The sequence below is a fragment of the Pyxicephalus adspersus genome, chromosome 1 (genome assembly GCF_032062135.1).
Source record: "Pyxicephalus adspersus chromosome 1, UCB_Pads_2.0, whole genome shotgun sequence".
NCBI lineage: Eukaryota > Metazoa > Chordata > Amphibia > Anura > Pyxicephalidae > Pyxicephalus > Pyxicephalus adspersus.
Window position 1 is genome coordinate 31,909,082 of NC_092858.1, and position 13,591 is coordinate 31,922,672.

Here is a 13,591-nt window from a genome sequence, read left to right on the forward strand (position 1 = left end):
GAGGCCCTTTGAAGCTTAAGTTAGAGACCTTGATGAGCAAGATGCCATACTAACCATACTAACACCACTTTTACCCTTAGTATGTAAATTTAGGTTGCTGTACCTTGGAAACTTGGAAGGCGTGAAATGTGATTATAAAGAAAAAGAAAATATGATGAAATGAGGGTATATAAAGTTCAGTAAAAACAACCTTTAAAACAATTTTAAACACTGGGTTTAAAGCAGACTTGTCATCAGAATGTTTACTTTATATAAAAGGGTAGATAACCCTTTTATATTAAGTAAAATCTATCATTTTGTTTCTTAATTCCTTTATTAAAAAAAAAAAAAAGAAAGAAAGAAAGAAGAAAAAGAAGGGGAAGCCCCACCCCTTTTGCCTATACTGCCACTGTAGTAAAGACTGAATAGGAGGCGCACAGCCTCCTGGCATTCATATGTCACGTTCGAGATCAGGCATGCGCAGAAGGGGCTTTTTCTTAGGATTGGAGAAAAAAAAGGAGCACTCTCACGTAGCACAATGAGATGGGCACACTTTTTTCCCCCATTTACAGCAGCCTACGTCACCTGATCTTGCACCAGAGTAGTGCAAGAATGTGTGATGTAAGAAGAAGAAAGAAGTAGGAAAAAGATGGCGGCACCCGGCACTTCCTTGCTGGGACAAAGCAGGATTTTAGGACAGCACGGGACCGGCTTGTGGTCACGTGTGGAGGGATCAGGGGCTCTGTAGTAGTAAAGGTTAAGTGGTGTTTTCTTCTGACAGATCTGCTTTAAAAGTGAAAAACAAAATACTACAGATGTTGTCTACATTTAGACATATCTAACATGAAAAATCCTTCCTACAGAAAAAGTTTATTGTGCATGTATAATATCGTATCACTGGGGAGAGGTCTATCATAAGTCTCAGCCGCCCAGAATAAGAATTAGTCCAGAATTGGAGCACAGATATGTAAAGGTCTCACTGATCATCATTCTCAGTGGCACACCTACCTGTCTATAGTCTACCTGAATCGTTGGCAAAACTACTTATGATTACGCTCAAGTAATGACATGATAATATTAAGTGCAATATCTCCATAGCTTACCTTTCTAACAATACTGTCTTCTACATTTGATTTCTTGTTACTTCCTTGCTTTCCCATTAAAGTAATTTCTAACTGACAGAAGGGTTTGGGTAAGATGTCGCACTGAGTGAAGAACTTGCGCCATTCTACTATATAAGCCTTCAGTAAAGCGGTGTCATCCTGATGACTGAGTACTCTCTAAGAAAAAAAAAAAAAAGAAAACAAGAAAATTATTCATCCAGCACATACAGTAAGTGTAACCAAACCTAAAATGGATTGTTTCTTTATGGATGAGGGGAAAGCGACCTCTTCGTATATTCCTAAAGAGAATTCCTACAGTGTTTTATGTCCTGTACCCTCTAATAGCTTCTTTATGGAGAACCTAATCAGGCTAGTAAAGTAGTAGTTAATCTTTTACCTGAGCTCCTAAATTGGGACAGCCATACCAGGAATAGGAGCAATATCAACACTTAATTTATTTAGACAGTAAAATAAAAAAAATAAAAAAAAAACAGATAGAAATATTAGCTGGGCCAATCACCCCCTTCTTTATTCAACCAAAAGAGAGAACACCATAAGTATAATTCCTAAGTAACTGGATGATTTTGGTGACAAACAACCCCTTCTCACTTCCAGTGAACTGCCACTGTGTCACGCACAAAGTAAGGCATATGGACAACTGGCAGTTGCAATAAAATTCGGAACCGTAGGTAACAATAGTGTTAAAAAGAAATTCTAGGTAAGTGAAGCTAGTCAGTAAACCATCAATGATAAAACAAACAATGTAACTATACTAAAGTCAGAGAGTCCACTCAGTTTTCGTTAAATCGGAAACAAACCTGCACTACTTACCTATCCCCGTTCCATTGCAGGGCTGCACCATCGGCTGACATTTATTCTTCCTCGTTATGATCTTCAGAATATGTCATTCCCAGCACACACAATGGAAGCCAGAATTGCCAAGTTTCCCTGGCAACTACTGCCGAAATGCACATGTGCAGCTCAGCTTTTTTATTTCAGTTCCCTGTGACAATCATGCAGGAAACACAGATTTTGAAGGGCAACACCCCAGCAATACCACCTGCCTGATCCTGTATTTATCAAGACTTTAGTTCCACTTTAAACATAACCTGTAACCACTGAAATTATTAAATTACTGGCTTGTTCTTAAAATGAACATTTCAAATTCTAAATCCTGAATTTTCTTACCTAGTGAGCCACTAACACTGAAAACCCATGCAGACTTCAGACCTTTCAGATGTCACTGGCTGCTGGTCACTGGTCTTCTTTTTGTCACATCAGTAACCAGGTAGTGATGTTAACATCAATGGCAATCTTTCACAATTAAAAACACTTTAGCTATGGCCCGTCCCCTATATTTCTGTTACCTAATTTTAATTCTAAATAGTCCAATCTAGCCATATTCTTGGCAGAGTGGGGCTACCTGGAAAAAGAAAAGTCTACGCTACTGGCAGGGTCACCAGGTATTTACTCTTAACTTTTTATATATACTTATATTTTTATATATATATATTTTACTTTTATATAATACAAACAACACATACAAACTGGTATGACTGAGGATGGTTTTAATATTTTTAGGGGTTTAGGTTAGGTGGCGAAGTTTTTTATTTAAACACACATAGGCAGTTTTTATTGGGAGCCTATCATACAGAAATAAGTTATGGATTTACTGACATTTTAAACACACAAAAGCACAAAGATTTATTCTTGTTAGAAAACAGCAATGAATGATATATAATCTTTAACCTCTTGTTCTCAACTAGGTCCATGGGTCTCAACAGTTCATAAAACATGGAATGTGTTTCAGAACAGAGATAGGTTAATCCCAGATTACTCTACTCCATTAAGAATCAAAAAGAACAAATCAAAGCCAACACAAATGTAAAATTCCCCAGAAACTGTGGGTATAACTATGAAGAACATCAACTGGTGACTACATATATATATATATATATATATATATATATATATATATGTCAAGCCTCTCATTCTATCATTCTTATAATACCATATTTATTTACAGTAAGATGAGGAAAACTGGTTTAACAAAAAAAATGATTGTTTATTTTCTCTAAACAGAGCTGTTTAGACCTTCAAATATGTCTCTTACTTTAAATAAACTCTGTATAGCTGTATTAACTGGTTTTGGATTTTTGACATGCTTGCTGAGATTAGGCATAGCACCTAACATAATAACAGGAAAATAACAAATCATTTTGTAAACCAAGTGACCAAAAAAAATTGTTTTTTGTGCCCACTCAGCTTTACAAATTAAAGACAGGTTATGTTTTTACCAGAAGAGGAATAACATAAGTATCAATATTAAAGTAGAATTAAAGTCTTCCATGATCCAAATTTCCTTGCTGTAGTTCCACAAATGTCTTTTACCAAGTCAATATGGTAATATTTGCATCCTTATATAGATTAAGGGCATATTATGGACTGTCCTTCCTCTCCTAAAACCAGGATAATTTTGAATGTCCAACGCCCTCTCCCTCTTCCCACCATGGATGTCAATAACAAATACTGTCACATAGGTCATACCATTAATGGCAGTCTTTCACCTTTAAAACCTGGAAGCTAACACTGGATCTCAAGAGTGAGCACATAAACCAAGACTAGAAGATGATGTCAGCCCAGCAAGGAGCTCAGAAGTTCCTGGCATGATGAGGATGCTGGAAAGAATGCTAGAGGACCTCACTACTATAGACAACATGTATGTAGGATACACTTTTACAGGGTGGACTTTTTAAAGAAAAGGTTATTTTTACACTGACTGCACATTAGGTTTGAAATACCCTGTGGTGTCAGAACAGTGGGAAAGCAACACAGGGCTTACTCAAAACAAAATTATCCACCCGAAACGTTGACCATGTGTGAGGTGTGTTTGGGGGTTACAAGAGGTGTCATATCAAACCACTGCTTTGTGTGAGAGACATGCAGTACTCTACTCTGTTAAGTGAAGGTGTCCCATACTTATTAGTTTGTGAATAGCAAATGTTTATTTGGCCTAAAAAGTATTTAATTTAGGTTTATGTTATTGGTTGTTTTTTTATGTAATGTTTCTCAAAGAACTCATATTAAACTCGCAGTAAAACCAATTATTAATAGTGAAGAACAACAAAAAAACAATAATACTCACAGCTTGAGCCTGCTTTATAAAATCTAGAATGTCCTCTTTTAAGGCCTGGTGAATTTTTGCTGGGCCTTTGTCATCCCACAGGCAAACAGCATGTACATCCCTAAAATTAAAAAAACAGCAATAATTGTTGTGTTGCAGAGCCAGGTAATGAATTAAAGGGCAGAATAAATTTTGTAATAAAGAATCCCCCACAAGAAATACATGTTACAAACTGATAAATGTAATGATTGACATTTCTTGATGACAAGATGCTTTAATAAAATAAAAAAATGTTGTGACTTCTTGAAAAAGTTTGCCTGTTCTGCACGCCACGGGATTCTACCCAGAATGATTGCAACATCATTGCTAGGTGCCACAAGTGGGAGATTTGTGTAAGGCAAGTATCAATACAGCTTTATCCTTTACAGGCACATTTTTTATTCTACATATATTAGGAGAAATGGAAAGTCCCTTGTAAAATTTGAAAAAACCTGCTATAGAAAACATAAGGCAGTAAACAGTCCTTGGTCACTGATTTCATCTTCCCGTGAGCAGGGTGACTATTTACCCAGCCAAATCCCCTGCAGTTAAAGTGAGGGAATGGGGATTTCATCACGCAGAGAACAGATGCAGAATACAACCATTCCAACTCCTTATTCTGACTCCGGCAGCTAATAGACTGTTTTAGTTCCTGTAATATCACAAGGGCTAAAAAGAAAAACACAACTGTGCTAGGGACAAGGTAGGTCAAGGATAAAGATGGGGGCATGGTAATGATGCTTTACTTGAGACTTCACATGATCATTTTAGTGAAAGAATAGGAAAAAAACATTTCCTTTCTACAATTGCCTAGCACACTGAAATGTCTTTTATTTACTGTCACTTTTGTAGCACATCAATATAGCTGATACAATCAATATTATTCCATGTGACAGCAATCACAGAATGATGTCTGAATCATAAACAAATACCACTTTATCTAGGAACTTACGAGAAGAGGTCGAACCACTGCTGCTTTGTGACAGACTCCTGCCGTAGGAGCTTCAGGACTATAGGTCTCATGAAATCCCATTTGTCCTCAAATTGAAGGGAACCTTTATTCTGGAAAAAAAAAAGGAAAGGTAAAAATGAGCAATTGTAAGTTTCTAAACTTCTCAGACTGTCTCTGTTCATCCCAATAAGCTAAATAGGGTTGAGGTTCACGCTCTGTGTAGGCCACTCACGTTCCTCTAGCCCAGAGGAGTCAAACTGTCTTTATGGACCCACTTTGTTCACAAGGGCACAGGCATGCAGTCACAGAAAATGGCCCTTGATGCACGTATTTGTCTAAAATGTCTTTTTATCCTGTGGCATTGAAGTGGAACTTGCACTTGCAAGCAAAGCAAGCGTTTTTCAAGCACCTCCAACACTGTATTAACCAAAAGGAATCTAAAGGAAGAGGGTTGGTAAATATATTTACCTAACCCTGGTTTCTATATTGCAAGGGGTGACATCCCATGGAATGCTACATGTCCCAGATCTTGTAATCTTTTTTATCACAGTGGAGGAGATCCTTCTCACAAAGTCTGGGTTACATAAACACTCTCAGAGATCTCAGCAGCTGCAGATGTGCCAAGGACAGAAGCTGGAGGGGAAGAAGGTATGAATTTTTTTGTTATTTTTATTTTACTACACTGGTTTAGATTTATAGATAAGGTATAAATACTTTTCTAATGCAAGGTCTCTGTTACTGTAAATATATTTACTGTGTATATATATATATATATATATATATATATTTAACAATATATAGCAATATATACTGTATAAATATTTTTGTATATAAACACTGTACATATAAAAAGGGTCATATCCAAAATACCAGGCACAATCAAGGTTTTAGTATTTATTTACTAAATGATGGTAGACATACAGAAATGTACACACCTATACAGCGAACCCCTGACAATAATAACAATATCCACAGTTCACATTACATTACTGTGGTGGTCAGTGTAAAGAATGCCTCTTACACGCCTGGCCAGTAGGAAGAGTGTTTTCTTCTTCTTTGGCAACCCTTACAGATGACCAAAAAAAAAAAAAAAAAATCATGGGTGTCAGTTCAAAGTAACATCAGTCACAAACTGCTCATTGCTCAAGGAACCCCTAGCAACCTCTGGAGGTACCGCAGATCCCTGGTTAAGTAACATACAAAAAAGTCTCATTTCCTTGCCCGTGTAATAGTCTTTGTTATTAATTGGAATCTATAGTATATGGATGTATTCATCAAAGCGTACCCAAACTCAGAATTTTCACTTTACATAAAAGGGTAGGCAATCCTTTTATGTAAGGTAAAAACTCTGTTTTGTGTGTGTGTTTTTTTTTTTTTTTTTAAGTACACCCTTTAAAAAAAAAAAAAAAAAAAAAAAAAGCGGTGCAGCACCGCCGCCCTTAATGAATGGGATCCCAGGAGGCTCTTGGCCCAGGCATGCACAGAAGGAGTCTTTTCGCCAAAAGGGAAAGAAATTGACGATCTCACCATCTACGTCACCCGACCTCAACCCTGCATCAGGTGACGTAGGAAGAAGAACCTGGAAGAACAGAGAGAATATGATGGCGCCTAGCGCGCCAGCCCGAAGAGGGATACCGGGACGTCACGAGATCCTATTGAAGAAACCTCTGGACCGATCAACTGCACTGCGGAATTAAAGGTATTTGTATTTTTTGTTTTTGGGTTTACTTCCTCTTTAAGTATTTAGTATCAATCCTCACATTAACTGAATTTCCGGTGAAATACAAGCAATTACTCTTAGATAAAGGATGAGAGAAGTCCCTGAGGACATTAATTAGTCTTTAACCACAATCAGAAATACTGGGGGGACCAAACAAGAACATGTTTGTTTTCAAAGAAACCACATTTCTTACCGGTCTCAATCAAGACTTCAGATGTCCAGCTTTTAGCCATTAGCCTTTCTCTATGTTTTTTCCTTGGGGGAGCTATTGAAATAACTTTACAGGTCCTAGGGAACCCCTGCTATAATTACTATATCCACAGCTCACCGTACAAAAGTGTGGTGGTCAGTGGGAAGAATGTCACCCTTACAAATAGCCAAAAATATCATTGGTGTAACTGACCTTAAAGTTACAAACTGCTCATTGCTGAAGAAACTGCTAGCAACCACTTGGAGAAACCCTGGGGAGCCACAGAATTCTGGTTGAGAAACACTGGCCTACATTATGCAACTACTGGCATTGACTCTGGACCATGGTAACCAGTGTGAATGTAGCGGAATAGGTGTACAATGCCCCGAAGTTGGCACCAAACTTTGACAACAACCTGCAGTACTATAAAATGTGTAATATTTTGCTAAACAATCATAAACAACTAGGAAACTGCTAGAAGAAAAAAAATCAGAAGCAACAGAAGGGAGCCATCTGTCATCTACAGAGCTAGTTATTTCTCCGGAAAGCAATAGCCAGTGAAAATATATCAATCTTTTCTCCTGATTCTACAATGCTGTTTTTTTTAAAAAGCACCCATTGGCTTGTAGATTGCATAGCCCGACTCTTGTGGCTTGTATTCATCTTTGTACAACCTTGGACAAAGTGCCCGATCTGTGTCAGGCTGGCTTGTAAATAAAAATATCTACAGGACATAGATTTTGTACATTTTTTATGCATAATCAGAGAACAACTGAAGGTTGCAGTAGAGTGCACTTCCTACAGGGTTAACCTAGGTATGAGAATAAAACACACATACATAAATGTACGCACACCAACAGACTGCATTCTGAATTGTCTGAATTATAAAAAAAAATTCAAATGCAACCATGGCCAAATCCTAATGGAAAGGTTTTGCTAATAACCATTACTATGTATTACACATCACACACACCAAGAAGAAAGAACATATACATGTTATCTCTGCATGGATTGAAGACACCAGAATAGAAATCAGGCAAGTTCCTAAATAGTCCTGCAGCACAGCTATGTTCTTTTCTATAAATAAACAAGCCAGGCCACATGCTGGGAAGTGGTATTTCATATGTGCAGCACCGCTTGTGTTCTATTCATCATTCATATAACTGCATACTAGCTGCATTTTATTTTGCACGAAAAAACCCCATCAAGATATTAGCTTTGGACCCAATATTGGTTCCTGCATTCAATATTTGAAATCTCTTATAATATGTCATACAGTTCTAAAAATACCAACAAGTCTCCTATTTTTGACTAAAGGCCCACAGAACAAATCCTGTTAAGGTTGCAGAGGTGACAGGGAAGTGGTACAAGTCCTGTTCTATCCTGTAAATGTGGCTTCTCTGCAGATAAAGTACAGTGAGTTAGGCTGGGTACACATGCAAAATTTTCATTACTGGAAAAGATTGTTCATGATTGTTTCCAATGACAAATGAACCAACAAGCACTGTACACACAGCACTCTTTCTGTTTCATAGAGAGGGGTGGACAAGCAAGCTCTCCTCCTTTGTCTTGTACAGCAGTTGATCCTGATCATCATTCATGAATCCACCGTGTGTCATTATGAATGACAACAGGTGATTTTCAAACAGGAGGAACAGTCGTGATGGTTATCTGATGTGTGTACATAAACATAGTGATGTCACAATAAAAAAGATGTTGTGTTACAAGCAGGATCACCAGGTAAAAATAGGGGCTTGCCCAGACAGATGGTGGCATTGCAGTTTGGTTACTGATTTCGATGAATGGGAGCCCATTGGGAATGAATGGGGGCAGTAGTGAGCTCTTCAGTACTATCTACTGCCACCTGCTGTAAAGTGATGGCCATTGTTTTAATATGATGAACCACAGTTACCACCCCTTCTCTGAAAAAGCCCCAAGGGAAAAAAATCTGAACAAAGAAAACAAATATAGCCGATGAACCTTACAACATGCTGACATATAGTACATTGTTCTCTTTGATTCATATACATGTTAAAAAATTCAGCCCTCAAATCTACACTACATGTTTTCTTGGAAAAAAAATAAAGCCTACATAACAGCTGCACAAGCAATTTCACCCTTTAGCATCACTAAAAATAACATTTCAATCTGCATCCAGCAATGATTTTTTACATCTGTGAGTACATCTACAGTGATTTTGTTTTTTTATATTCAACCCTGCCCGCTTACGGCTGCTGTTTTTTCCCCATGCTAAATAAATCCAATCATAACCACTGGGGAGAAAATGAACAAGCCCTGAACTGGCTGGCAACAACAAGAGTTTTCTGTGGCGACAATACTGAGAACTATCGTCCTCAGCTTTTATGATGCTGTTACCATCAACAGTGACAAGATTTTATTGCCTTGTCCACTGTTAAAGGAAATGACAAAAAACAAACTAAAAATAATGACATGCTAAATTTTGAATTATACAGTTTTACAGGATCATAACTTTCCATACTTTTCATCCCATAACTGGCTTATTCCTTATGCTAGTTTGTGCAAATCTTGAGATCAAATAAGAGTGCAAATGTCAAGCTGCAAGGTACATGGGATATGTCATCTCTGGCAATATAATTACAGTATATGTGAAGCCTTTTTTAAATTTATGATCTGTTCTTGCTAGGGGGATTTACCCACTCTATTGATTCTGGTGACCGCTGTCTCTGAGTCAAAATGTGATTGAAAATGAAACATTTTTGGGATATAACAGGAGGTAGGAGGAAACCTTACAATGGGACACTTTAGTTCATCTCCAAAGTCACAACATAACCCTGAAAAGCAGCTCATTATTTCAACAACCCTGAAAAGAAACCAAAGTTCTCAGGACAACAATTGCGATTAAAAAAAAACCTGCAACACGCATTATTCTTCCCAAGAACTGTGAGTGAATAGTACAAAAAATGTTTCAAACAAATCCGGTGAGTTGTCCTAGCAGAGAAGCAATTAGAGGAGCAACACTGAATCTCTGTGTAGAACATGGTTCAATGAGTTAAGCAAAAACCCTGGCAGAACGCCATTCAAACCTCAGAAAAATCCTTTTGGGTTTTCACTCTTCACTGGATGTCATTTTTAAAGTAATGCTGACAACAGTATGAATAGATTTCAAACATTTATCACACGTATAGTCGTAAACAATGCTAAACTAAGGCCTTTACTATTCCTGTATAATGAGTGGCTTGCTTTTACTTATTACTTAGATTTGCTTATTATTACTTAACTTAAAAGAAAACTACATTTTCAGAATCATGCTCAAACATTTAAAGCAGAACTAAAAGTTCCGCTTTAAATATTTGCAATCATGCAGTGCAGAAAAGGACAGCCAACTTTGCCTGATCGCTCTCTTAAGCCGTCAAAAATCATTGAGCAGTGCGCAGCTCAGAGTACGAAGCGGGATGGCTGCCGAATCCTGACTATCACTGCGGCTGCTGGGACTGAATGAACTTCTATGAACCTGAAGGAAGTTATGTCATCCCAGCCCAGCCAATCAAGATGACCAAAGATCAAAACCAGGAAAAGAAGAAACAAGATAGTGATACCTGCAACACAACTGGGGCTTTTTTTTATTTAAAAAATTGTGATCAATTTCCTTTCCCTTATATTATCAGTAACCTGCCTGGTCACATTTTTGAAAAAAATTGTTTAGTTCAGCTTTAAATAAGATGACATGGAATAAACTGTGCAATAGTTTTCTATTGGCATCATGTAAGATTTACAGTCATGGCAAAAAATATTGGCATCTTTGCATTTATGTCAGAAAAGGCAGCACTTCCCCCAGAGAATTGTTGCAATTACAAATGCTTTGGTATTGTCATGTTTATTTCTTTTGCTAGCACTGGAAGAACACAAAAAGGCAGGAAAACAGCACCCCCCCCCCTCCCTTTTTACTTCTCCTCTCCTTTTTCTCTCTTTCTTTTCTCTCTTTTCCTATACTTTTTAATATAAAATCAGCGACCAATGAAACCTAATGGTAGATTGCTTACTGGTATAACGGAAATGTTTTATGTACGTTTACAATTTGTTTCTCTTTTCCATTTATCATTACATGGCATGCTATATGTTCTCTCAAGTTGCTAGATATGACTATTTCTGTAAAATTGTATGCCTTTTCACGCTTTTATTTGCTTTTGCCATCTGTATACACTGTTTTGAGTTTTGTAATTGTCTGTTTTTATTGGTTGCTAATAAAAAATAAAAAAAAAAAAAAAAAAAAAAAAAAGGCAGGAAAAAAACTGAGACATTCCCCAAAACACTTTAAAAACGGCCCGGACAAAATTATTGGCACCCTCAACATAATACTTGGTAGCACACCCTTTGGAAGAAATAACTGATGTTAGTCACTTTCTGTAACAATCAATGAGTCTTTTACATCTCTACTGGAATTTTGCACCACTCACACCATTCCTTTGGCAGCTGCTCCAGGTCTCTCAGATTTGAAAGGCTCCTTCTCCCAAATGCGGTTTATAGATTTCTCCACAGGTGCTTTATGGAATTTAAATCTGGACTCATTGCTGGTCAATTTCCAGCGCTTTGTCCCATTGATTGTTACAGAAAGAGATTAACATCAGGTATTTCTTCCAAAGGGTGTGCTGCCAAGTATTATGTTGAGGGTGCCAATAATTTGTCCAGGCTTTTTGACGTTTTGTGTGGAATGTTTCAGATTTTTTTCTCGGCTTTTTTGTGTTCTTCCAGCAATATGACAATACCAAATCATTTGTAATTACAACAATTTGTAACATAAATGTGATATAAATGTAAGGGTGCCAATATTTTTAGCCATGTCTGTATTAGACAAGCACATATAAAGACTGCACTTACTGCATTGGTAAACTAGCGTTACCAGTGTTATCATATTATACAGATCCGCAGCAACTCCCAAAATAATCAGAAACATTTTTTGAGGGAGAAGTAATGGCTTCTGTACCAGGACATTAAATTCCAAGAGCTCTGTGAGGGGGAACAGATGCAAATGTAAAGCTAGGTTGTGGGGTCAGAAGAAATTAGTCTGCAAAAATGTACTGACACTGACGTCGTCACAGCTCCGATGTAAAGCTTGCCTTATCTGCAGGACATGACAACCTTTCCAGATAGAAAGTCAGGGACACTGGGTAAATTAGAAAAACTTTGAGTTGATAGTGACTCATTTAGTAAATCAGCAATCGGTGCAGCATTACCTTGCAATAAGTACAAATAGATAATTTACAGACAAGTACATTTTTATCCCTGCCTTGTTCCCTTGTCGGTCAGCAGAGCATAGAGATCCCACACAGGATACACGTGTACTGGCTGGATGCTACAATATGTATGTACAATGTAAACTGCGCGTGATTAAGAAAAAGAATAATCAATTTACTAAATCACACAGATCTCAAGATTTGCCATTTTTACTATCCCAGGCGGTGCACATAACCCATTAAAGGTGTCACATGGAATAATGCAATGTATTGCTATAGGGCTGAGGAGTGTGATGGGGCCGGAAAACCGATCAGCCAATCACCAAGCAGTAGTGCTGTCACATGGTAGAAAGGGAGGGAGACACATGCTGGCTGGTGACACAAGAGACGTATTCATTGCTGGAGGCTACAGAGTTATGTACCAGTGCTGCAGGATTATGGCGCCTCTAATACAGGTTGGTGGCACAAAACCCGAATATAAAGCCTGAGGCCACAAACACAAAAGCATAAAACTGTGCTAGAGACTACAGACGCAAAGTAATAGATCAGTGCTGCAAATTAGTGACATAGACCAGTACCACAGAGGAGAGACACACTTAAAGATCAGTGCAGGTGACAAGATAAAATGAGCCATAGATCAGTGCTGGTGATTATAGTGACACAGTGTTCAGGTATTGGGGGCAGTGATGTTATCTATCAGTGCTGAGGTGTACACACACACAGTGTGCAGGTATTGGGGGGCAGTGATGGTATAGATCAGGGCTGGGGGGTACACACACAGTGTTCAGGTATTGGGGGGCAGTGATGTTATAGATCAGTGCTGGGGGGTACACACACAGTGTGCAGGTATTGGGGGCAGTGATGTTTTAGATCAGTGCTGTGGAGTACACACACAGTGTTCAGGTATAGATCATGGCTGGGTAGTACACACAAACAATGTTGAGGTATTGGGGGGCAGTAATGTTATAGATCAGTGCTGGGGAGTACACACACAGTGTTCAGGTATAGATTAGGGCTGGGTAGTACACACACACAGTGTGCAGGTATTGGGGGGCAGTGATGGTATAGATCAGTGCTGGTGAGTACACACACAGTGTGCAGGTATTGGGGGGCAGTGATGTTATAGATCAGTGCTGGGGGGTACACACACACACAGTGTGCAGGTATTGGGGGGCAGTGATGTTATAGATCAGGGCTGGGTAGTACACACACACACAGTGTTCAGGTATTGGGGGGCAGTGATGGTATAGATCAGTGCTGGGGGGTACACA

At 38.3% G+C, this 13,591-nt stretch overlaps 1 protein-coding gene across 3 annotated transcripts in view; it reads right to left on the reverse strand.

The window, feature by feature from the left end:
• Nucleotides 1-13,591, reverse strand: part of CUL5 (cullin 5) — a 34,616-nt gene that overhangs the window by 19,799 nt on the left and 1,226 nt on the right. For 2 of the 3 annotated variants that reach the window (XM_072405447.1, XM_072405431.1), the window contains exons 2-4: nucleotides 5,198-5,307; nucleotides 4,228-4,327; nucleotides 1,083-1,259 (exon numbers count right to left, since the gene is read on the reverse strand). In XM_072405447.1, the coding sequence (XP_072261548.1) occupies nucleotides 1,083-1,259; nucleotides 4,228-4,327; nucleotides 5,198-5,307 (387 nt within the window). Of the gene's footprint in view, nucleotides 1-1,082; nucleotides 1,260-4,227; nucleotides 4,328-5,197; nucleotides 5,308-5,665; nucleotides 5,689-13,591 lie in introns of those variants that run through there. The other variant, XM_072405438.1, reaches the window with a different exon arrangement.